At 38.9% G+C, this 25,790-nt stretch overlaps 1 protein-coding gene across 2 annotated transcripts in view; it reads left to right on the plus strand.

The window, feature by feature from the left end:
• The window catches only part of ATP8A2 (ATPase phospholipid transporting 8A2), a 329,984-nt gene that overhangs the window by 111,709 nt on the left and 192,485 nt on the right, over positions 1-25,790 (plus strand). For both annotated transcript variants that reach the window (XM_021530648.3, XM_077781458.1), the window contains exon 25: positions 10,188-10,360. In XM_021530648.3, the coding sequence (XP_021386323.2) occupies positions 10,188-10,360 (173 nt within the window). The remainder of the gene's footprint in view (positions 1-10,187; positions 10,361-25,790) is intronic.

Here is a 25,790-nt window from a genome sequence, read left to right on the forward strand (position 1 = left end):
CCTTGAGGATACTTGTAGTGTTTTCCTTGTACAGTGTGTTCTATATCCTTCATCTGCCCTTGTGGGGCAATTTAGGTGCTGTTTTTTCTTGATGGTCAGGTTTGAGCACCCCTTTCCAGTAGCTTGCCAAAGGGGCCAACCCAAGCAGGAGAATGCTGCCTTGCTTTCTGCTTGCCAGGCTCTGCTTCATTACAAGTCCTGACAGGGCACAGATGGGACCGAGGCCAGGAATTAAGTGTCCAGGATGGACTGTTGCACCCTGCCTACCATTGAGCAGCTGCCAAAGGGCAGGAAGCCTGACCTAACTCTTTCAGGAGTCAAAGTGATCCCAGTTAGATGGGAACAATTGATGGTTATTTGTTCTTTGTTTTTGAGAGACTGTTGGGGAATAGGTAAGATCATGGGAGTACAGCTTGTATCAGATTCTCCTAGAAACCCCTTTGTGTGTTGTTTTATTGCCTAGTCAGCCCTGGGTAAAAGGGAAAAAAACATATTCCAAGGAGTATGAGTAACTTCTGATGCTTGTCATGCTGTCAGGGTGGAAGTAAAATCTCAAAGGGTATTCCAGGAACTGCGAGTTCTCTCATATTTCTGCTCAATACATGTATTGTTTCTAAATCAAAACCAGGACTTTAAGCAAACAACTTGGGTTAAAAGCAGTCTCCTTCTTAAAAGTCACTTTTATTACAGAGCTTGCTTGTCCTAATCAGTGGCTCTGGAACTTTCTCAGCTTCACTTGGAGAAACAGATTTGATAGTACACAAGCACCTGAAAGGAAGACTAATATGACAGGTTCAATTGTTGTATGTTGGGATTGTCTCGAGTAGCTTAGAGTTTGCTGTTTGGCTTAATTCTCAAAGCAGTTTCCTTTTATTTAAGTGTGGGAATAACTTTGGCTATGAGCTCTGACAGCAGTATGGCCTCTGTTACTTACACTGCAATTCAACTGAACTATTAAATGCACAGATGCTAACAGTGGTTGGGGTCTTTTTTTAAAGGGGGATTTTGAAGAGGAAATTAAGAGTGGAAGACTACAAATAATAGAAGCTATAGCTTTCTCTAGCCCTATTTAAATTTTATTAGTCTTTAGAGAGGGAAATTCTGTCCTTCCAGCTTTATTTTCATGTCTTACAAATTAATGTTACCTTACATAAATGGGTAAAACCAAAACTTTGTCTTTTCCAGACTACACATGTAATGTGACTTGAAAATATAAAATAATTTTGTCATAGTGAACAAGTTTTGGCATATGTATATGTCTATGCTGGAAAGGTAACTGCATCATGAGAAAATCATCTTGAGTCAATCCTGTTTTGTACAAATCAATCTACTCAATATTATGCGTTCTTTATGTATAGCATTCTTCTGGAGGAGAGATGAGCTCTGTCATCTCATCTGTATTTTGATGTGACTAGTGTTTAGTCTTTTATACATTAATAAACATGGATTCCTTATTTACTAGCAATTATAAAACTCCTTTAATGTAGTCCTGGCTGCATTGGTGGCTGTTCCTTGTCTCAGGAAAGTTCTAATCTCATTGAGTCAGGATGGCTGTATCTAATATTGACCAAGGTGGTATAATAGTGATAATTTATAGTTTGCACTTTACCTTGTGTATCTAAAAAAAGCCAGTACCTGTAGCAGAGATCTGAATCTTTAAAGCATTCTACCTGAAGGCTTAGGGCTGACCTAATTGCCTTCCTGTACCTGAAGGGAGAAGCCTGCAAGAAAGTTGGAGAGGGACTTTTTACAGGAACATATAGTGACAGGACAAGGGGGAATGGCTTCAAACTGTAAGATAGTAGGTTTAGATTACACATTAAGAAAAAATTCCTTACTGTGAGGGTGGTGAGACATTGAAACAGGTTGCCCAGAAAAGGTGCAGGTGCCCTATGCCTGGAAGTGTTCAAAGCCAGGTTGGATGGAGCTCTGTGCAACCTAGCCAAGGGAATGGGTTTGGAACTAAATTATCTTTAAGGTCCTCTCAAGTCAAAACATCCTGTAATTTCATATAAGAGAAAGTACCCCCTTTTTTGGGGGCAGTAGGGGGTAAATTATAGACTGACTTGTAAGTCCACGTACCAGTGTTATTTTCTTTGCTGAATTCTCCTCAGTTGCTTGGGGCATTGATGTGTACTGACAGCATAAAACAGCAACACAGAAGCTTGTGGCTCAGACAGTGTAACAGAGAATGCTGTATCTTCATGATCTAAAGCAGAAGGTTGTTGTGTCTCACTGATCTGAAGGTTTATCCATCAAGTTGAGAAGTGAGCTGTTATCTCTGAGAAATTACTTGGCAGAAACATAACTTCCTAAAGGAGCTTCTTCAAGAGTGAACTTCTGTTTTGTTTGCTTCCAGGAAAAGCTAGATTATTACATACCAAAGAGAAAAAGAAGGCACTAAAAGTCCATTCTGTTGAATGAATTTAATAAAGCTAAAATATCATAATATAAAAACTGAACCATTCTAGCTTCCTAGCAAAACTAACAGATTCCTTCCTCTTGGCAGAGTACAGTTGATTTCAATAATCACACAGATGTTTTGGTGTCCAGAACAAGCATTTCTTCTTTGTGCTTTCTGTGGTATGAGATGTAAACTATCTTAATGTGCACTATAAACTGTTCTGTGCTCAAATAACTGATACATATTGAAGTCAATAGACAGAGTCACCTACATAGAGCAGTTCTGGAGTAAATGAAAATTGTGTAATAAGCCTAATGCTGTTCTTAGTGTGAAGAGAACAGGGTTGTGGCTGTAATATTTGAAATCCTTGATTGTCCCAGGATACACATGCTTCTTGCTAAAGTTAGAAATATTAAAAAATGTCAAACTGAACAAATGTGGTATTGTCTTCCATAGCATTTGAAGAACGTTTGATGAATTGCCCTTTTGACTGCAGTTGTTTCTTATGCTGCCAGCTTTGCCCTCTTGGAACTCAAAGAAGGATTGCAAAAGACTCATGTCTTTCAAGATGGTGCCTTTGGCAACTATGTTGCCCTGGGTAACTACTTAGGGTGTCAGTTCTTTTGTCTGAGAATGGTGGGACTTTTGTCACTTTTCTTGATTTTTTTTTTTTTCAGTTAATCGGTATTTTAGTCATGATTACAGTAAAGATTGGCATTTTTAAGATGCCACTGCTATAGTCAGCATTTCTCTCTTTAATGTGAGGAAAATGTAATGCTGCAGAAAACTTCAGGTTTTATTTCAAAAGGCTAAGATATGAGGGCCACCACTTTTGGCAGCATGCACTGCCGTGTTATTTAATCTGCAAGGTGGAAGATGACTAGTTAGTGAAGTCTTGAACAAATTGGTTTTACTTCTTAATTTGGTAAAAGCCCCTCTTTGCTTTTAATTCTTCCCTCTTTCTCCTGCCACCCCAAAGCCTCTCCAGCTCTGAGGCTGCAGGGGAGACTTCATATATGTTCCATATTAAAGATGTTGCTTTTTTCTTCACTGAGAGCCTGAAGTTTAGTGTGCAACCACCTGACATGCTAGGTTAAGTTAGCTTGAATACTTCACTATGTATTTTTTGACTAGTCAGCTCTTTGATGCTCTCCCTTGCTATGATCTTGAACTGATCTTGCAGGTACTTGAAGTACCTGCACCCCTTTACACAGCATATATGTTTGAGATGGTATATCTGACTTGACACTTTTGGTGATTATTTTTCTGTGATCAGATGAAGTTTGTGAAAAGATCTGTTTCATTTTTCTTTTTAAACTATCTAGAACACACTTGGAGCTGGATGTACAGATGACAGGACAGATATTCCTTCAGGGTTTATTATTTTTTTTCCTATTTAACCAAGTTTCTTGGCTTCTGCATAATAAGTCTGTTGCAGAACTGGAAACATCCTTGAATTGTTCTCTACAGCATTTGTTACAACTCTTGATGGGCAAATTCGTCTGTGCTTTCAACTGCCCCTGGATAGAAAAAATATGGTATGATCTATTTATCTTGTATCTGAAGGCAAGATCTGGTCTGAATATGTGATAACCTGACACTTGCTATGCACATTAAGGACAATTTCTATTGAGACATTTTAAATTACTTTGCTAACTGAAGGAATTTCAAGTTGGAAGTTAAATTCAAAGCTATGAAAATTGAGTGAGCCCATCTAATATTTTTGTGTCCTCCATTTTTCTTGGCATGGTAGGAGATCATATTCATCAAGAATCATGGTGTTATTTAATAAGCAAGTTCTGCCATGTTGGACCTGTGACAGTCATTTGATTGACATATTTTAGGACTGGCTGTGAAGTGATACTGTAGTAGTCACATGTGTACTCTTATGTATCTAAATCAGCATGTGACACAGGTTGAGCAGTGCAGTAATACCGAACAAACAGCTGTTGATTGACCTGTTTGTTAGTTTTTCCTCTTAGTTTTGATCTTACTTATAAGAGTAAACTGAAGGTATGCAGCTGGGGTCTGATCTTCCACAATCCATTTGCTAAATGGCTTTGTGTGTACAGGTTGAATTGGAAGTGGATCCTGTATTCTAGAAGTGTTCTAAACTGGGTATTGTTGGTATTATTTATTTTTAAATGTGAAGTAGTGAAGTATTCAGTTAGTCTTTGGCTCTTAAAGGTTTTCCTGGCTCTCAACTAGAGTGTCCTTATATTGTCTTCTTCTGTAAAGCTAGGGAAGAGATGAACTCTTAAAATTCGGCTTTAGAAATGTAATTTTCATAGTGCTGTTTTCAGTGAGTTAGTAAACAAAACAACCTCCCTGCTAATATTTCTGCTTCTGGCTTTACAAAAACCTTACAGGTGATGTATTTTTGGGAATTCAGCCTGCTCTGTTCTCCATGAACTACCTCATCTGTTGCATACCTAGCAAGATGAATGTCCATACTGTTGTCAAGTTTGATTTTTTTTTAGCATTGTGATATGGTTTTAAGAGTAAAATAAAGAGTGGTTTTGTGGATACTCTTAAGAATGTCCTTATTGTTGAGAAAGTGAGCAAATGCTTCTCTGAAAATTTTTGTGAGTTGAATGTGGTGGTCCATGTTGTTGTATAGTTGATTGTATTACACCATACGTATTCAAATGTTAGTAACTAAGCATTTTCAATTCTACTGATGTTTTTGACTACCCATTTTCAGGGCCATAAACCATGGCTTTTGTGTCAGTTTATGTAAGTGGCTGGTACATTGCACCTAGAAAATGCAACTGTGTTTGAATTGGTATTTCTATCCCCAGCTAAGTTCTGAGAGTACACAGAAGCAGTTAAATAACCAACTGTTTGAAGACTGATCAATTGTAGGGATCACAAAAGAGAGGGAACAGAGGAACATGACAACAAGTCCTGTAGCTGGACTACTGCCGTAAACATGAAGTAATCTTCACCAGGCTTTGTTGGCTGTTTGCTTTGCATCCTTCCTTATAACTAGGTCTTTGGGAGTTGCCTGTTTGCTTTTGGAAATTGAAGTAGCTTGCTGACGTAGTCAAATTTGGTACCAAACTTGGAAGATTGGCAAAAGTGAGGATCTGTTCTGAAAGTAGTATTTCTTTCTAGATTTCAAGGTTAGCTCTTACATATGTGCTATTTATTGTGGCAAGCACTTCCAGTGACTCTTCCGCCCAAGGGGTGTTGCTTTAAATAGCTCTAATATGTTTTGCCAGCTTTGGTTTAAACATTAGTTTTTCTTGCTTTTATGGTGATTATTCCTATTCTCCTGTAAATTTGCTTCTACCAAATGTATTTAGAGATCTCTTTGGTACAGTAGCCAGGCAGATTGAAGTCAAAGATTTCGCTTAATGTGGTGAAGCTTCTAGGTTGCAATGAAGATATAATGAAAAATTTCCCATTATCTTGATTGGGGTTATGCAATGGATTCCTTGCTTAATTCTTCAATGGATTCCTTGCTTAATTCTTAAGTTCTCCTTGGAATATTTTTCACTTAACACTGAGGGAAGGGGATGTGGCTGGTATTCTGATTTAAACCACTTTTTTCAGCACAGTGAAATTATTGTTGCATCTGATGATTCAGATTATCCATGGATGGGAAGGAAGACAGTGGCTATAAAAAGTAAATTCTTGGATTGGTAGAACAAGTTGAACTGGCACTTCAGTGCACTCTAGTGAGTTAGCAGACAGTGTAATTTATATAACCTAATTTATACCACAACTAGTGGTTTGGAAATTAATTATAGGATGATGGAAGAAGTTAGCTTGGAAAACCCTTCAAGCTGCTGTAGCTCACATTCTTACTGCAGGAGCTTGTTGTGCGAGGGTCATTTTAGGGCTTCTGAGATGGAGGAATGGCTGTTCAAGAAGGGTGAATATTCTGAGTTGGAAGGGACCCAGAAGGATCATTGAGTCCAGCTCTGAAGTGAATGGCCCATATGAAGGTCATACCCATGATCATGGCATGATTAGCAGCATTCGCCAACCGAGAGGGCATGAAATGTGGACAGCCAGAATGTAAGGCTCATTTTGGCCATATGGGGGTATGTCTGTCAGAGGTCACAGATCCAGGGGTGAGTGGCTCTCTTCAGCTAAAGATGCCTCCTGGTCTACATGATGCTACAAACCACTGACTTGTCTTCCTGAGATGTCTTTCCCTGTGGGCCATGGATGGCTGTATGCTTACAGCGAACCGCAAGTGTAGTGGCTACCCAAAATTCTATCCTTTCTATCTCCTGCTATAATTTCAGTGAGTTTGTGAGCTTTTCCAGGGAAATGTGGGGCAGGAAAGAGGAGATTTGGAGCCGATTGTCTTATAATAATTGTCCAGTTTTTCTCTGGGTATCACTGTTTTTGTAAAATAAGCTTAGGGAATGGTTATTATCCTGCTAGAGTCTTCTGCACTCAATTTGTGCAAGTCCTTCTGAACTGTCGTTCTATATTGGATACTACATTGCCTCAAACACCAACATTTCTTTTGGTAGTGTCCAAGGCTCTGGTGGGAAGGAATGGGCAGTATTTTGTGCTGCTTCTAGAAAAACCCAACCAAAACAAAGCAAGAAAACTCTCAAGAGCAACAACAAGAAACGCCATCCAAAGGCACACAGTACACATAAAAAATATGCTTAAGTAACCTATACAACATTCCTAATGTTTCTTATTACAGCATGAGGAGTCTGCTCTTGTTTTTAGTAAAATCAGCAGTTTCTGATTACATTAACTGTGATTGCCTTCCCAGTTGACTTCAAGCATCATGTAAAAGTATTAATATTTGCCCTGTTAACCTACAAAATAATAGTCTGGTAAATCCTAGAATGTTTGTCAGTATTATAATTCATAAAGCTGGGCACAGCAGGGATTTTCCCAGAAATTTTAGGAAGTGAGAATATGCAGGCATGCTATCACAAGGTTTGTTAAAGATCCTGAGTGTACAGTCCAGGGAAGACCACACAAACTCTGCTTCAGGATGTTTTTGTTTTCTGCCTGTCAACAAATTTGGTCTGCTATGAAGATTTATAATAGTGAACTAATGATGTTATTTCATGTTCTGTATGGAAATTATGCACACAGAGAACAATAAAATCTGAAAGTTTATTTTAAGGCAGTAGTACAAGTAAGTGCTCTGCTGAGGGTTAGGGTTTATATTTGTGGTTGCGACTTGTTAAAATGGAAATGGAAAAACAAACAGGAAGAGCAGGTGGGATAGGTTTATTATGGAATATAGCACTATGTCTTAAATTTAACTCAAGCACAGAGACTGTAACAACTTTAACCCTTAAATGCATTTATGTTAGACTTGTTCATGTTTTTAGAAACAAGTCTCATCATGTCAAAGGTCTAAAAGTAGAATAAAATAAATTGAAACCTGATCGCCTTAGCTTTTTCAGTTTGAGCTCTGTAGCTGACATTTTACAGTCTGGTTGGGTTTTTTTTTTTCTCATATTTGTTCTCTGACACTTGGTGGTCTTATGGATGAGTTTTTAAGCCATTGTAAAGCTTTAAACTGATAATGTTACTCTGATTCAACTGACTGTTTAAGCATGTGCACATGTCCTCTACTGGCTTATGAAGTGTCTATATTTATTAGACTAACCCACTGAATCAGGGCTGCTAAACAGATGGACGTTTCAGTTTTTGCACCTTCTGACTTTTAAATAAAGCTGTATATTTTTAATATTTGATGGAAATTGATATGCCAGTACCATAAGGTTTGATTGGCAGATGCCTCTTTGGGTTTCCCCAGAGCAGCTGGATGCTCTATGCCTGGGAAGGAAAACCAAGTTTATTATGGCTAGGTGAAAGGCTTGCTTTATTTGTTTCTAATATTCTATTTCAATCAGAGCCCCTGACAAACTTAGCATTTAGGCTTTATGAACACTCAGTAAAAAAGACAGGGGTATTCCACAGATGTGAGATACTTTCTTAGGATTACTATTGATTTCTGCTCCATCAGGCTTGTTCCAGTAAAGGATTGATTTAGTCTTGCTTGATGTGACTCAAAGAAACTTATCCCTTAATGTCAAATATGGAGTAAAAGCTAGGGATCAAAGTAGAGATTTTTACTCTAGTTACCAGTAATGAGTTGCCCACAGAAGGATATAGTTCCCCATGGTTTCCAAATGTTTGTTCCCTTGCTTGCTTAGAAGGCCTTCATTATATACCCAATGAGAATGGGGTCTGGTTTATTTGGCTTAATTGCACTGGCCTATAGGAACAAGAGTTGGTTTTCTTTTTTAAAACACAGCGATTTTAAGTAGTTGGAAAAAACAGAAATAATTCATGATTTTTTACTGTATGAAGCTGTTAGGTTATAAATTAGTCCTGCCCTCCTGGAGGAGTATGTTGAGAGTTGTACAAAGCACTGATAAAATGAAGTGCCTCATTTGTAATCCTTGATTTATAGTGTTTTGGGTTATTATTAGAAGTGTTACTAATTCTGTGTCATCTTACATGTAAGATGAGTAAGTTCCATGACCAGGGCATGAATTGGATGAAACTTACCCATATCCATGATAATAAGCTATGGAGAGACTAGTATCCTCAACTGATGAGAAATACCACCTTTTATAAGTTTTCTTGTGGCTTTGTTTTTTGAGCAATAGATGATGGATATTCAGTAACCCTCCTGAACTTGCCCTGAGATTCTCCTCTGTCTCTACAGGGGGGGTGGTTGGGCCCTAGCCTTCACCCTCCTTTGGATCAGGTGAAAAGTGAAGGTGTTCCCTCTGAAGTGCCCCAAGTGCTGGACAGGGAATAAGGGCAGAGAGTTCTCCTTTCAAATAGTCAAAGAAGCATTTAATCCTGTGTCCATATTCAGGAGAAGGACAGGGGTTAATTCTGCTCTTGAGAGTAAGAAAAATGTTTAAGCAAGACTAAGAGGAAGCAGTAAAGAAAAAGAAATGACACCCTAAGATCCCAGGGGCAGGGGCTCTTGCGATAAAATTCTATTATTGATAATATTTCCCAAACTGTATCCATTATATCATCCTTGGAGTTTCTGTGAGCATTGTCACTGCACAGTAGCGTTGAACTAGATAAAACAGTTTTCTTCCCAGAAGACTTACCCTTGTTCTCCCAGCACTGGTCTCTAATGGTTTAAGCACAGTCATCTACTTTCTGTTAGATTTTTAGGTACAGTGTAGATAAAGCATGCCATGAAGTCATAAATCTAATCCCTCACTTTTAATGGGGAAACAGGGAATTATGCAGTCATTCTTTTAAAGAAGAAGGTGCAAAAGGTAATCTGTGTCTGAAATGGCTGAATTGTGTTTTCTGTCACAATCATTAACTTAATGTGTAAATTTGCCTCCAGTTTGGGGCTAGTTTTCTAGTAGATCAGAGTGAATTTGTTTGGATTAACCTACTAATGAGTGAGGTGAGAGAAAATGAATTGCAAAGCAAGTTTCCTCTTTCCTCCCACACTTCCCCTTTGTGTGAAAGTGGCCTGATTGTTTTCCTGCCTGTCTGGCCCAGGACAGTTTATGTATTTGGGCTACAGTTGGGAAGGCTGCTTTGGGCACATCTATGATGCAGGACTGTGTGGTAAAGATGCTGGAGAGTGCTCTGAAACAAGATGAGTTCCTAGGCAAGCAGAGGCAGCTTTTGCCAATTTGTGACACAAGTCAGTATGTCTGCACGAGGTACTGTTAACACCCTAGCTCGTGTCAGTGCCAGTTTGAGTGCATGTGTGCCATGGTCTGGAGGTACCTTGCTCTAGTTTGAATGCACTTTTCTTGTATTGGGAAGAAACATTTTCTTTCTGTTTTTTCTTCAGGCAACAAGAGCTTCTCTGACTCAACATTGTACCAGTCTGGGGGAGTCACTGCGCAAGGAAAATGATATTGCCCTGATTATTGATGGTCACACACTGAAGTATGCCCTTTCATTTGAAGTCAGGCAGAGCTTTCTGGACTTGGCACTCTCCTGTAAAGCGGTCATTTGTTGCAGGTAAGCAATTCTGTGTTTCTTTTGGGTAATAAAGTGGGCATGAAGCCTGTGAAATTCAACCTAGTATGGGCACAGCCACACCTAAGTATGCTGGAGAACAGCTTGCTAGATAATGTCTTTCTTCCCCTATGGAGGAGGAGGCATGTCCTGTCACTAAAATTGTGTCCTCAGATAGTACAATTCCCTCTGCCAATGTCAGTCCCAGTTGAGTCCAATCTCTTCTATAAAGTGATGAAAGATTGTGAGAAAAACATTGTGCCTGATTGCCCAATTATAGTAGACACTGATGAGAAGGGGGGCTATGGATGTAATTTGTAACCAAAATGTTTGTGACTGTTCAGCTCAGCTCTAGAGAAGGTCACTGCATGAATTTAAGTTGATCTTGACTTCTAGTTGTGTATTCTGTGACCCTGTGATAATAGTGCAATTTGCCCTATAAAAAAGTTAGACTACTGCTTACTTTTCTAAGTCACAGCAGAGTTTGTTGCTGTTTGTGGATAGAGCCATACACAGATATGGTCCTATGTCATGACAACTTCAGAAGAAAGGAAATAAGAACCCCAAGAAAATGAAAACCAAAAACTGGCTTACTTTACTTTTTGTGTAGCAGGAAGGCTGCATCATTTTTATCTTTGAAAGATTATGTGGCTTTGAGGATTGTGTGTGTTTGTGCTCATTGCTAGTATTTGGGGAGAATTGTGACCTAGGGGGGATTGTTGATTTAGGCAGGCAGAGGAAGTTTTATTTGCATTCTAGAAGCAAGACCTGCTTTGTGGAAAATGACTGTATGGAAACCTTGTACTACTTTTTTTTTGCAGTCTTACCTTTTATGTGTGTACTTTTGTGCAAGTATCACATGGCAAAAGGATGTCTATGTACTTGAAATAGCTTAATCCTGGGGCTTTTTATATGACTAGTTTCTTTCCATTTATTTTCTGGACTGCTGTACTGCACGATACTGGGGCTAGAACTGTTCAACGTGTTCATTAATTACCTGATGATTAGATGGAGTATGAGCTCAGCAAGTTTACAAATGATACAAGACTGAGGAGTGAGAGATACCACTGAGTACTTGGCTGCCCTTCTGAGGGACTTCAATAGGTTGAAGATTTGAGCAGCGAAATGTCATGAAGCTCAAGAAGGGGAAGTGCCAAATTCTATGCCTAAGGAGTTACAACCCCTTACACCAGTAAGCTGTGGGGGTTGCCAAGTTAGAAAGCACCTTTCTCCAGAAGAATCTTTGGATCCTTGGTGGACAAGCTGACTGTGAGCCAGCAATTAATCCTAGTGGCAAAGCAAAGACTAGTGCTACCCTGGGCTACAGTCTAAAGAGCATGGTAAAGGTTGAGGGAGGTGATCCTTTTTCTCCACACTGCTGAGGTAACTTTTAGAATGTTGTGTCCCGTTCTGGGATTGTTAATATAACAGGTTTAATGGAGAAGGCAGGACCATGAAGATGATAAAGGGGCTGGAGCATCTATCATGCAAGGAGAATCTGAGAGAGCTGCAAGTATTCAGCCTAGAGAAGAGTAGGCTCAGAGGGGTTTGTATCAATTTGAATGAACATGCAATAGAAGGGAATGAAAGATGAGGGAGACAGGCTCTTCCCTGAAGTGTTCAGCGACAGCAGTTTTTCTTCTGTTGCTGATCAATTTTTTTTAAATTTGGGCAAGGTGCTAGAGGAAGAAGGCACAAAGCCTTAGAGCAGAGGTCTCATTTCTGCAGCTGTTTTGTGGAGTGGAAAGTGTTTTACAAGAGGAAGCTGACACAAGTCTAGCCATCTTTGGAATGCAACAGGCCCCGATGTAGGGCCCATAAGAGGGCCAGAGTGAAAGTACCCTGGGCTTCGAGAGCATCAGGTGCCCAGGATGGGAACTGGCCCGGTGCTGTGCTCTCTTTGAGGGGGAGTTAAGAAACTGAGCAGATGGAAAGCTCGTGCTTTCCTACTCTATCACTGTGCTTTCACAGAGATCCTTCCAAGGCACTCTGTTAATTTATTGCTCGAAGATTTGACAAGTTAAGCCAAAGACCTATGTAGCTGAAACAAATAATAAATTACAAATTATTACATTTATACCTAAAATATATATAATAAGCTGAATATAAGGAATGGTCCTGTTTTTGCATGGAGGCATGCAATACTGGACATTTCCTCTTTCATTATTTCATGTGGGGAGCCAACAGGAGTTTTATTTATTAGTGAATTAGCAAATTGAGGAACAATGCAGGAAAAAAATACTTTAAAGTATAAATCAAATGGGAAGAGATGATGTAATTTCATAGCTTAAAAGGAGGAATGAAAATAATTGAGTTTTAAGTCCCCGGGGAAAAAGAGGAATGCTTTTAATAACCTTTAAGGCTTTTCAAGAACCTTCCAGTCACTTGCCAGGTGCTTGATGCTGAAGCAAGAAAAACATTTTTTATTAATGCTCTGAGTTGTTTTCGATAGTACGTTGGGTGTCAAATAAGGCAGTGCATAGGAAGTTTCACAGGAAGAAGTTTTAAAATGGAATTGAGAAAGAGGACATTTCAAATTAGAGTTAGTCTTCAAATGAAAATGTTAGCTAAGAGGGGGATGTGGCTCTTTAACTTAGTGAGATGACATTTACCACAGTAGGAGTTGCCTTGCTATTCTCAATATTGCATAAATTCATTTGGCTTAATATTTCATAAATTTACTAAAACATTTTCATCTCCTCTAGGGAGTTTCAGCTGCATTTGCCATTCAATTGTTTTTCTTTTTAAAATACAGTTAAGACATACTGTATATAAATATAGTTAAGACATACTGTATATTCATTTTCTGGGCTTTAGGCATAAACTGTAGTTGAACTTGATTCTCAGGGGTAATCTCTTAAAATGAAACTGTAGTAAACCTGGCTCCTTTCTGCATTAAGAGGGAGAGATGGTATCTTCTGATGGGGTTAAGTCTTCCACTGTTACAGTGTCTCTAGCAGGCCACTGGCACAGTGGAGAAAAATATACCCCTCAAGGGACTTGGTAAAGCTAGCAAAATCAAATCAAACAACTCCTTAAGAAAAAGCCTTGTTTGTTAAAAGTTTTTCTGGAGACTGACAGATCTTATTATCTTTCTTCACACTGACTGGGATGTCAGGATGTCAAAAGCAAGCAAAACTTACTTTTCAGTGGAAGTAAATGTTGTTTGGAAGGCAGTTGAACTCATGACTTCATTTATGAGATCTGAGCTGATGATTGCTTGTCTCTGGTTTTCAAATGTTCCTTTAACAGACCTGTTTTTAGTGATGTTTTGTGAGACAAAAAATGTTAAGGTTTGGGTAGAAGTGAGTTTATTCTTTTAATAACAAAATGGAGTGTTTTCATTCATCTAGTGTTTATACTCTAGCTGGTAGATATAGCATATTGATGCATTTGGCTCTGAATATAAAAGTAGCAGAGAATTATATAACTTGTGTGTTATGGCATTTAATATTTAATATTTTAAAAATGAAATATAACTTAAAATTCATATTTAATTCTCCACTGAAGAGCCTGCCTTGAATTGGAAGTATTTGTAGTTTGACTTAATGTAATGTTTCGGAAACACATTTTTATGACTATGCTTTGGGAACTTTTTGTTATTGTTGTTGAGTAGAACTTCTTTGCAGGTGGCAGTGATTCTGCCTTTGTATGGGTTTAATGCCATATTAAAAAGACATCCATCAGGAAGAAGCAATCCATTAGCATTTAAGAGATTAAATAATTCTAAGCAGTTTGTAAGTACTTCAGTACCTAAAATTAATTGTTGGACCACAGAAGTAGTCCTTTGTATAATTTGTTTCACAGATGAAAGCACAACAAAGCAAACACCTCCAGTGAGATGTATAGTGTAAGACTGGGAACCCATCCCACATTGGGCTGCCTCAGTGTGATTCTTTTCCCTTTTGCTTGTATTACTGACCATTTCTGCAATACTTCTTGAGGTGATGGTGCTGGGATGTTGTTTCTTTTCCATACGTGTACTTAGATCCTGTAGCTTTTCAGCTGAGTTAACAGCGAGTTGATGCCTGTATAGGAGGGATTTCAGGTAATAGGAAAATAAATAAAAATGTCTCAATTGCTTTACAGTCCATCAACTTTTCTGCCATACTTTGATCATATGTCCTGTTCTGGAGAGGTGTCTATAAAGTGTTGCAGTATGAATAGAAATTGAGAAAATATAGCAACAGCAATTTCTATGGACTACGTGCTATTTCCACAAGGGCACTTGCCATGTCATGGCTACAACATCAGGACGTTTTTGCTTGCTTTTAGGTGTGAAAGGTATGCGCAGTTGTTGCTCAGCATCTGAACACTGACTTCTGGAGGGTTTCTACCCAACCTCACCAGCTAACTGTAGATAATAGTGGCACAAACTGTTGTTTTCAGTACCTTGAGCAATATTGGAGCTGTAGTGATAGTGGTTAGGAGCTGAGGAAAAAAAGAAACAAGAGGAGAAAATGTGGTTTTTTTTAAACAACCCCCTACCAATAGGGCAACCCTGGTCTGTGTTGCTATTGCATGTAGCATGCAGGGAGGCTGGGGTGAAGACAGGAGCCCACGGGTATCACTCTGAGAACAGACACTAAATGTTCTGAAATGAACATACCCTTTGACTAGAGTGTGTCTGCTTGGGTGTGGAAAGGGAAAGGATTTAACGACTTGAAAGCAGAAGGCTGGAGAAGGGAAGGCAAAAAGCAGCTTGTGAAGAGTATGTGTTGCTAACTCTTAGAATCACTTCATCAGCTAAGGAGAGAAGAGAGATGAGGAGACAAGAGAAAAGTTGTCTCAGCACTCAAAGTTGTAAGGCCATAGCTGGGGTGCTTCTGGTCTTCTTCCATCATGATTTGGAGGAGACATGAGTAACATAGCTGACAAAATGAACATCTGGAATACTTCTTAAATATTTCTTCCCGGAACTTGCATGTTGTTGCTGGTATTAGTATTTGACAAAATGATCGTTCTTTGCTGCAGTAAAGTGTGTATTTATTTATAGAATCAAAAAAGTGTCTTGCTGGCTTTCATTAGATAAGACCCCCATTTTATGACAAAAAATTGCAACTCAATTCTGATTAAGAGTATGATAGCCAATTCTAATGTTAATTGGTCCCAAAGAAAATTGTGGATGTATTACATTTTTCCTGTATGTACATCTTGTGTTTCCCCTCATCTGTCACCTACTAAATAATCCATGCTCATTCTCATATTCTATTTCTGCCAACTCATGACAGCAATATTCATCTTATGACTTTGAAAACCATGAGGGAAGAACCTTTCTGACAGCTTTAGTGTTTGTAGATAATTGAAGTGGGAGGAAGGTTTGGAGTTGCAGCATTACGTGGTGCTCTCTGCACTCTTGAATAAAGAATACTCACAGATGATTAGAAATTATCACCTAAACTGTTCAGTGTGTTCAGATTAGTTTTCTTAAAAGCCTGTTGGCTGCTTTGCAAGAGCTAAGAAAACTTGGAAAATGTCACCAGTTCTCTGCTGGAAAGCTAATATAGGAAAACTTTTGGAGAGCTTGGTCTTAAAAATTTTGTTAATTATGTTGTCCTCTGAGTGGCAAAGTGAGTTTGTGCTGCACGTTTTGACTTCTGTTCTTTTTAATCAGTGTTCTGAGCTATGATGGTTCCTGAACCTCACTCTCATAGTTCAAATCATTCAAATCCTTAGCTAGTGTTTAAAGGGGGTGAAAAAACACTGTTTACACTTAAACAGTACTTAATGATACTGTTTTAACTGGTGTTGTTTGCTTTTTAAATGACACAGGTAAAGCATGTTTCCCTTGGGTAACTATTAACTGCCTGACAGCCTGAATTTAAATGATTCATGCTATGTGGCCAAACATTTCCACCTCCTTAACTGCATCCCATTATTGTGACTGTTACTATTCTTAGGAATTATTTCGCTTTATTTGTTCAGATTGAGGAAATAATTCACATGATATCATCCCTAGGGTGAATCAGTGTTCCATTGTCCACTGCTATTCACAATTTGCAAATGTTTACCTTTTTGAATTTATTAAAGAAAAATACTTAGCAAATAGACTAAGTTTGTATTGTGCTTTAAGCTTGTGTATGTCAGTTTAGATCCAGTATATGTTTTAATGTTCAGTTTCTGTTTCTACTGGATGACCAGCTGAGTTCTCATGCTCAAAACTGATTATGAATTAAAACTTTCCTGAAATATTCTGCTTCACCTCTATTTCCTGTTTCTGTTACTATTCTAACTAGCAAATTTACTTAGCACCAAGTATTTGGAAAAGGTTGGAGGGAAGGCAGGAGTACAGCTAAAATCAACCGTTTTCATTGGAAACAATTTTGTAGGAAAAATACTGTATGTCCTAACAGCAAAAACTTAAGTTTCTCCTTTAAGTAGTGTTTTCCCTAGTTGTTATTTTAAAAATTAATTTGTTACCATTTTTCATTGTGAGCCTAATTTAGGTGACCAAAATGTTAGCAGTTCACTTGATCCAGCTTGTCAAATGTAAGTGAGATTTGTTTCTTGAGCAATGGGGTGATAATACTCACAAACAGTTCCAAATGGTATCAGTGTCTGTTTCTTCACCATACTGCAGTATCTTGTCCAAATTGCTTCTGGTCTCTTCAGTTTCTGAGCAGGAGCAGCCAGCAATGCTATGTTTAGTGCTACACTTCCCAAATGGGAAAATAAACATTCCATGCATACTGCACATGAGAAAAAACTATGCTACTGGAACGTATGCTATTTTAGAGGAAAGATAAAACTGTGGTTTGGAATATCTTCTGTTCCATGAGAAATTCATAGTACTGGTATATTTTTCTTTCCACAAGTGTTAGTGTGTTAACCCCTGTCTTCTGGTCAGGTTCCAAATGGAACAATTACTTTCTTCTCACTGAAATTCCCCTGCTGCCTTTATTGAATATAATATTCTTCACTTCCTGTGCAATGCTGTTGAGGGTGATGGTGTGAAAGCTAAAGGTCACCAGGTTTTGATTCAGAGGTATACAGCAAAGTTCTGCTTGTAAACCCACCTCTAACTATTTGCATACCTTCATTTTAAGCTTCTGTTTTATAAAAACAGTATTGGAAGCATAAGTGTTATCACCACTCTTTAAGGAAAATATGTAGGGGTTTTTTTGGAGGGGAGGTGTTTGGTGGTTTTTTTCAGTCTTTTCTATGGTTTGGGGGTGGTGCATGTTTTACTCTGGGCTTAACCGGGTTCCTCAAGTTTTCCAGTGCAAGTGTAAAGTAAATTTGTATCTTAGCTGATGACAGAATGCTTGAACTCTTTCAAGGTGGCTTTTGTGGCATGTGTAATAGATGGTCTCTGGCACAGTGCACAGAAACATTCATTGCTGTATGCACTTGTGTCTGGCAAGAACAGGTTCTTAATGTGATGAGGTGTGTAGCCTAACTGCAGCTCACTGTCCTGTCTCAAATAAAGCTTCTTCCCAAACCAGTAATGTCAGATGCTCTGATTCTCCATTAGGCTTCAGGAGTGCCAGTTTTTTCCTGTTTAGGCATTCCTGTTTAGGCACAACTTGACTCTTGACACAGTTGTCCTTATTTCTTACCCCTTGTCTGTTGTGCCAAATACCCTTTTCCTGAGTTCCTGGAGCAGTGCTGAGTGTTGTCTGCTAGAGAGTGACTGAATGTTTCCTCTTATGGAATTCCCTGCTGGTCCATAAGGCTGGATGGAGGCCAAGTGTCTGGTGCCTTTCTGCAGCCTTGCAACTGGTTTGTAAAGGTTTCTGGCTATGTAGAAAATTTCCTTAATTCCTTGCTCACCAGGTTGCAATTGCAAGGAAATAGTTTACATTTTCTGTTTCTTTTAATGGTTTGTCAAATTCTATTAAGAAATAGGTAGCCTTATCCTGATCATTCCTTACTATTCTGTACGTTCTTCTCTAAATATTAGGTAGTTTTAAAGATCTAAAAACTTTTCCTCAGAGAGGATTTGAGGATTCTCCTTGATTTTATTTAAATATTTATTTTTGTCTTGCAAGTTTAATATTTGAATTTCACTGAAACCCTGATGCGTGAAGGTACAGAAGACAAAGGCTTTTAAAGACTACGTGGAGCTGCACTGCATTCAGAAACAAGACTCAAACCAACTGTAATATTACTTCTTCCTAAGATCCAACAGAGTCTAGTGCTCTTATCCCACAGGACCAGCTCAAATAATGTATTTTCCACTGTTAAAAGTACAGGTATAAAATTACAGAGGCAGGAACAGTCTGTTCTGCAAGCTTCTTAGTACTGCAGGGAATTACCTTCATGAGGACTCTGGGCTTTGGGGCACTGTAGTAATATGTGGGACACTGAGCTGGTAAAAAAGCTCTGGTCAGAGTTTCCAAAAGTGCTTAGTGTTGGTGGAAGCTGACTCTAGAGTATGTCTAAGTTGAATAGGAGCACAGCTGAATCCATACTAGATATTTGGAAAAATTTGACCTTACACTGAAAAGCATGGCTAGGCTTTAAATGTATTTATCTGCTATTAATATCCTTGAAGTCATGATAATAAAACCAAAACTATGCTTGAGGGAAACAGAGTAAACCTGATTTGATTCAACAGGCTAGACTAGGAAGCAAACTCTTCAAGTTTGTTCACATGAGTAAAAAAATGAATAGGCTCTGGCTGCAGTGGGATATGGCATTTTTGGCCTGCTTATGTGCTTGAAATGTGTGAGTAAATACCACCATATTCTGCAGGGCAAACAAGACTGCCCAGTTGGAAGCCATTTAGCAAAGTAGCCATGTTGGTGGTGTAATAGCTTTTTTGAGGCTTAGACTTTCCTTTGCAGAGTTGCTCACAGATAGCAGAAAGAATTCTTCATGGAATCTGTGTTTTGCAATCTGTAAGGGATGCTCACCTGCATAAGCAATAGCAAACTCATCCTTTTAAAAAATAAAAATCTTATCTCTGTGCTAATAATTCTCCTTAGTACTTCTAAGAAAAGGCAAGTGAGAAAATTTGTGAGGTATACCTGTACTTGCAAGGATATACTCTAGAACTTGAAGAAAAATTGATTTTCTGCTGTATCAGAACTGCTGTACCATTCAGCTTAAGGGCTCTGTGTTCTGAACACCAGTGGCAGGGTTAAAATGGTAGAGACTTGGATTCTGCATTCACTAGTAGGCTGTGGTTTTTTTTTTTTTTTTTTTTTTTTTTTTTTTTTTTTCTGAAAAAGGAGGTTTAAATACCTTCTTCCTATTCTGGGAAGGCTGCTTTGATATCTTGTTTTGGCATGTGTGTTGAGTGCATTTTGGTTTTTCTCTTTCCAATAGTGTCTAGAATAAATAACAATGGTAGACATTAAAAATTATTATCTCTTTTAAATCTTGCTCTTTCATATCCCCCTTCTCTTATTGTTTTCCATGTCATGGCACACTTAAATTGCTGTCTCACAGGTCTTCTGTCACATTTCACTTTGTGGTCTTTGTGGTCTCATATGTAGTCTTTGTGCACTCCTAGCATTGTTTTATTTATACATAAACACACAGATTCAAGTTCCTACAGGGGGCACTTTGATCAGAGCTTCTAAACCTGTGTAGGGTTGTGGCTGTTTGCCTACATGTGGTCTTGGAAGTTCTGTTACTTGTGGGCCCTCATAGGGAGAACCAAGGAGTCCTAAAAACAATCCAAAACGTGACACAATGTGTTGAGGTGCCAAAATGAAGACGAGCTATGAACTTGATAAAGGCGGGCTGAAGACATCTGTTTGAGAGCTTAACTGCCTGTCATCTTTCTGCAAAAACGAGCTTCTTCTTGTTGGGAAGTGTGTGTTGAAGATTCAGACATTGCTACTTGAACTGATCCTGATGAGTGGGGAGGCAGGATTTCACCATCTCTGTGGAGGTTGAGAGATCTTAAGAACTTCTCTGCAGCTCAAGAATGGCTGCTATGATTGTTATGTATGTAGAATCATTTGGTGTGGTTCTCTTCTCTGAAGTCTTTCACTTGGCTTTAGTCTTTCATCTAGTGATATGTTAAGCTGAGAACTGGCTGTATATAGAAGGTGAAAGGTCATTTTTGCATGTGGTATATTCAGTGTCCAAGTCAGTGCCAAGTTTCTCCAAAACTTTCTACCTCTACATTCCTTATCCTCCAAGTGAGGTGCTTCCATATGCCTTGGGTTGTACAGATAGGTCATCAATTAAATGTAGTGTGTGATGGGTCTCTTGGATCCGTGGGTCAGTGATTTGTCAGGAGACAGACTGACTCTGTACACTGCCATAGCGGCATGAGTGTAGCCAGGACTAGGTGATGATGTTGAGATCTCTTCCCACAGATCAGGTGTGTGTGTGTACATCTCTTGGCTCTGTTGAGGGTTGTTTGTGGGACCTTTGTGTGTTATGCTCCAATCCTCCAACAAGTATCCTTAAAACTGTCAAAACTAGCAGCTAGTTCATAAAACCATCAGAGTTTATATAGCTGTATTTTGACACCTGTTTTAGCCCTAATTTCTATAAATACAGAGTAGCTGTACTGTGGGGTTTTCTGCTGCACAGATTGGGTCTTTGTAAACTTTTGTGTACTGGTTGGTGTAGCAGGAACAAGGACTGTGATTGAGTTAAACTTAGAGCTGGGGATGTCCTCCAGAGCAACAAGGAACTGCAGGATGGTTTTGCTACTTTGTAAAATGTTTTTTGCAGCTGCATTACTCTTGCTTAAGAAATTCCAGCTTCATCTTGGAAGTGTAAAATCAAGCCACACTTGTAAGCAGTTCCCTTCAAGATATCAGGCACAATTGCTTTTAACCCCTGATGCTTGTGACTGTCCCTCCCCTGGTACTGAGTGGTTGACTTAGCTTTATTTTTTCAGTACAGATGGTTTCAGGAATATAAGGAAGAAATGTGTGCAAGCTTTAGTCTTCATTGTTTCTCATGTCTGTTTCTTTTGATAACCAACATGTGTGGGCTGGAAATCTAAGCTGTTCAGGGATGTTTTGTTAGGGTAGACTTTTAAAGGCTACATAGAGCTGTTTTATTCTGCCCAAGTGTAAAAATCTAATGAATATTTTTACTTTAATTGTTGAGCTCAGGCATTCTTAGTACATTAATGTGATTTGCTGGTTTTGTCTGACTAGTTCAATGAGCATAGTATCTAGTGGGGTTTTAAGAAAAAAAAGTCTGAGGAGCCCACTTCATGCTTGTTTACAACAATAGTTACTCTGGGAGACTGTTCTGCTGTACCTGGTCACCTAAAACCCTGCTTAACTGTTCTGACTGTGTCTACTTCTAACAATGGACAGGATTGCATCCAGATGGCTCTTGAATATCTATCTCAATGAGAGAGACCCTACAGCTTCTCTGGGCAGCCTGTTCCAGTGCTCTGTCTCTTGCACAGTGATGATATGTGGTACCTGCTATCCTGGGTAGACCACAGATACATAGTGACTTGCTGTCCTTTTGTTGCACAGTACTGCCACTAGTACTTGTTGCATTTTGATGAGTCAAAAGTGTAGTGAAGTAATCTCAAACTACTGAATAGCTACTAAAAACTGCACACTGCCTTTGTGAAGGGTTCAGTACCTTGCTGTATGGCAATGCTTCTTTGAGAGATTTCTTCACCACAAGGTGAAAAATTCACCTTTGGAATTATTCACATTTGGAACTTTAGAGTTTTAAAATATCAAGTACCTTCACATTTAGAGATTAAATATTGTATGGCTATTTTTAAAAATAAAGGACCACACATGGTTTTCTGGTTTTTATATGCTGGTATGTATATATAAGTATATGCAAGGTTCATGTAGGCTGTGTGAACAGGAAACTGCAGATATTTTTTCTTCCTGTAATCTTTTTTCTTTTTGGGCTTTTTTAAAGTGGTGTGGTTAACCTGAAGATCAATATGGACAGAACACAGACATCCTGTTAGGACTGGCATACCACATAGAAGCAGAGCATGTCCCAGTGGAGGCTGTTGGACCCAGCAGCTGCTGTGCAGTGCACTGCTGTGATTGTGCTGTGCTTGTGGAGCTCCTGGGCTGTAAGAAACTGTGTGCTTGGAGAAGCTGAATCCCATCTCTGCCTCTCTGCACAGTTTCTAATGTTTAACCAGTTGTTTTGAGGAAGTATATGAATCTTCAATGTTTTGGATTCTGATCAGCCATCAGAGTACTCCCTGCAGAGAAAAGGCTGCTTAATTCAGTTCATACCCGTGGCTGGGGAGGAATTGACCTTCAGGTACTGTGTGTGCTGCTTGGGATTCAGTGCCAACTGTCACTTAATGGGTCTTTACCTCAGCTTTTTTTTTTAGTTTACATGATGTCCTGATGTGGCTGGAGAGTGTGGACTATCTCTATCTGAGGTGATGATCTAAAATAAAATAAAGGGTGAGGGTGGAGGTTGATTTCTTAAGTCACAGGCATTAGTTGGGGGCCCTTTAAGCATATCACAGTTGTTGTAGCCCTCCTCAAAGCAAGCTCTGCACCTGATTTTATTTGAAAAAAAAAGTAAAGAACTGATTAAACATGACTTGATTTTTAAAAAATAAACCTGATCTAATTATTGCTGGTATCATTAAGTTATTTTTTTGCTTATCCAGAAAACTCATGTTTTATATGATGCAGACAAAAAGTGCTCTGAACCCCATCTACGGCATGATTAGTGGGGTCCCTGCTTGCCCCAACTGTAAAGACCTTTGGATCAAAGGAAAGCTGGCACTTAACTATTCTTTCCTCCTCAACTACTACTTTCAAATTGTTGGTTTAAAACAAATATGTTTATTTCAAATTGCAGGCAATAAAAGTATTCACATTAAATTGCAAATAACTACATGCAAAAGAAATCAAGTCTGATTTAAAAGTTAGAAGTAAATAAATGGTGAATTTAAAGCTTCAATTCTGCCCTGAGTGCAACTTATTGTACCACATTACAAAGGTTTGGAGATCCCAACACTGAAAAGGGGTGTTGGGACTCAAGAATGCAGTCTTAGTGATATTTTTTTCTGGTTTTGGTTTCTTTTTTTAATCTCCAAATAATAGTTGTTGGGAGTAGGGAGAGGATAATATAGAAATGTCTAAGTCCAGAAAACAGATGGCTACAGCTTCTTTAAAGCTTTTGTGCTTTATTATATGAATAAGCATTTAGGGACCTTTTAAAAGCATGTGTCCTGGACCCAGTACCATATCCTTAGTCCTTAGAGCTTAATATTACTGTTTCTATACAGTTGGGATCTATTACAGGATATAAAAAGCTTGACTGATTTAGAGCTCTGTTTTGATGATATTTGTGCTTGTTATCGAAGGCTGGCTCCTGATGGGTGGTTCATGGCTCTACTAAGAGGGGAAGAAGTGTTCCAGGCTTCTTCTGCAGGCGTCTCTTGGGGTAAAGCCAATTCTTGATCTGTGAAGTCCTTTGCTTAGAGATGGGTCATGTGAAGGACCCCAGGTGGTACAAGGGGCCTAACTTGTTCCTCTTTCAGACTGGCAGCTTGGAAGAGGCATATCTTAAAGTATGTAAAGCAACAAAATAGCAACAAATTCTGTACTTTGGCACACTAGGATCAAGATGTAGTTTGTGAAAACAGGAGAGAATCGAGCATTTTGTCTCAGTCCCAGGTGTGCCATGGTGTAATGGGGGCAGGTCTGACATTTCAATGTTCTCCACAGCAGTGCAATTTTTTCTGGGCCCCCTTATTGCTGAAAAAATGCAAATTGCTAGGAGAGCGGACAATGCAAGGAGGGGAAGAGATTCCTTCAGCCTGCCTGGGAGGCTTTACTCCGTTTTGATGCTGCTCTAAATCCATTTCATTAACGTCACACGATTCCTCCGTACAATTTTGTCTGTGGTTTTGTGTTCAAAGAACAGAGGTGTTTTTATTGTGGGATTCTGGCATGGGTTTTCACCCTGTGCTGATATTTCCATGTGTGCAGCCCTTTTATACAAATACAGCAGTATAATAAGACAATAGCATCCAGATGTTACAAACTGCATCTTTTTGTATCTGATTTACCTCTTCTAAAATCACTGTTTGCATTGCCTTTTTCTTTGTATCACTTCCACCTTCTTCACAGTTTCAGTTCGTTTTTGGATTTTAGACTTGAATACCAGGCTGATATGTGATGCTGTTGCCAGTTGATTATGTCTCAGGGAAAATTATTTTTTTTATTTTATTGGATATGTGCAGTAAAAGCCAATATTTTACAAGATGGTAGAGAGCAGGAACAGTGGTTTGCAGCAGCAATGTAGGTGAAGCCCAGCTCATGCTCAGTATTCACACTCCAAGTCCAGAATGGGATGGTTGGAAAGAATTTTGGTTTTGGCCTGAGAACAAGAAAAGGATTAAAACCACTAAGCTTAGAATAAGTTGTTTTGTGGGGTTTTGTTGGTTTTTTTTTTTGGTTTTTTTTTGTTTGTTTGTTTGTTTGTTTGTTTCTGAGAAGAAGGAGAAACTGAGTGGAGAATGGAGTATAGTGTGGTGTTTTATGTGGTGATGACTGAAAAGCATAAAAAGACTTTCTTCTATTGTCAATTCTAATTGGAGACTGGCAATTAGCAAGAGGAAAGAAGCCTAGGAAAGGAAAGACAAATGGGGAATTTTATTGAGTGGAAAGCTGCTGAACAAAAGAGGATTTTTGTTCATCTGTATTCTAGTGGTTTTAAAGAAACCTACAAACTGCATACAAACTATTGATAATTCTTCTCCCAACTCATTCAAGTGTATGGAGGGGGGAAAATAAGATGTATGAGTGCTGAGTAATTCTTAGTAAAGATGGTCTGTAGGATGGTTTGTTAGGCATTCCTATACTGTGAGCTTTTGTCTTACTGTTCATGCAGTAGAGACAGTGATGTGAATAAATATTTTACCTGGGGCTCTTTAGCAGTGAAACCAGAGCTCTGGGAACACATCTTCTGGTTAAGATATCTCATTCCTGGTTGTGAAAAGATCCTGTTGGAATGTTAAACATGAAGGGGCCAACAGCATAAAGGCTGTTATATGCCTTATATCGTGTAATGTGTTATAAGCACATGAATCATATGGATTTGACTCTTTAAGTCAATGGAATTGTCATGTCTCTTCTAATTTAACACAAACATGAAAGGATGGAGTCTGCAAGTGGCTTAGTCACACCTCAATTAGAAAAAGCATCTCAGCAATGATATGCAAGTCAAGTGGTACTGCTGAAGTTGTCAGGTTGCAGAAGTTCAGATACAGAGGCAGAAATGCCATCTCTGGCTAAAGATGGCTGAGAATCTATTTCACCTTCTTACCTTTCCCATTCTAAAGATTTTACAAGGAGCAGTAAAAGTAACTGGATGACTCTTTGTCTGTGGTGCTTGTCTCAGAAGTCTGAATACCTGATTTGTGCTACTAATTTGCTATGGAGACTTGAGACACCTGGCCTTCCTCGGCTCTCTGCAAAATCTGGGGATGTGATGGTGCCTGTTCCTGCAGGCTGTGCACAGTGAGAGGCTGTATGAATTTCTCATTTGTTCCAGG

Source organism: Lonchura striata, chromosome 2 (assembly GCF_046129695.1).
Source record: "Lonchura striata isolate bLonStr1 chromosome 2, bLonStr1.mat, whole genome shotgun sequence".
NCBI classification, from domain to species: domain Eukaryota; kingdom Metazoa; phylum Chordata; class Aves; order Passeriformes; family Estrildidae; genus Lonchura; species Lonchura striata.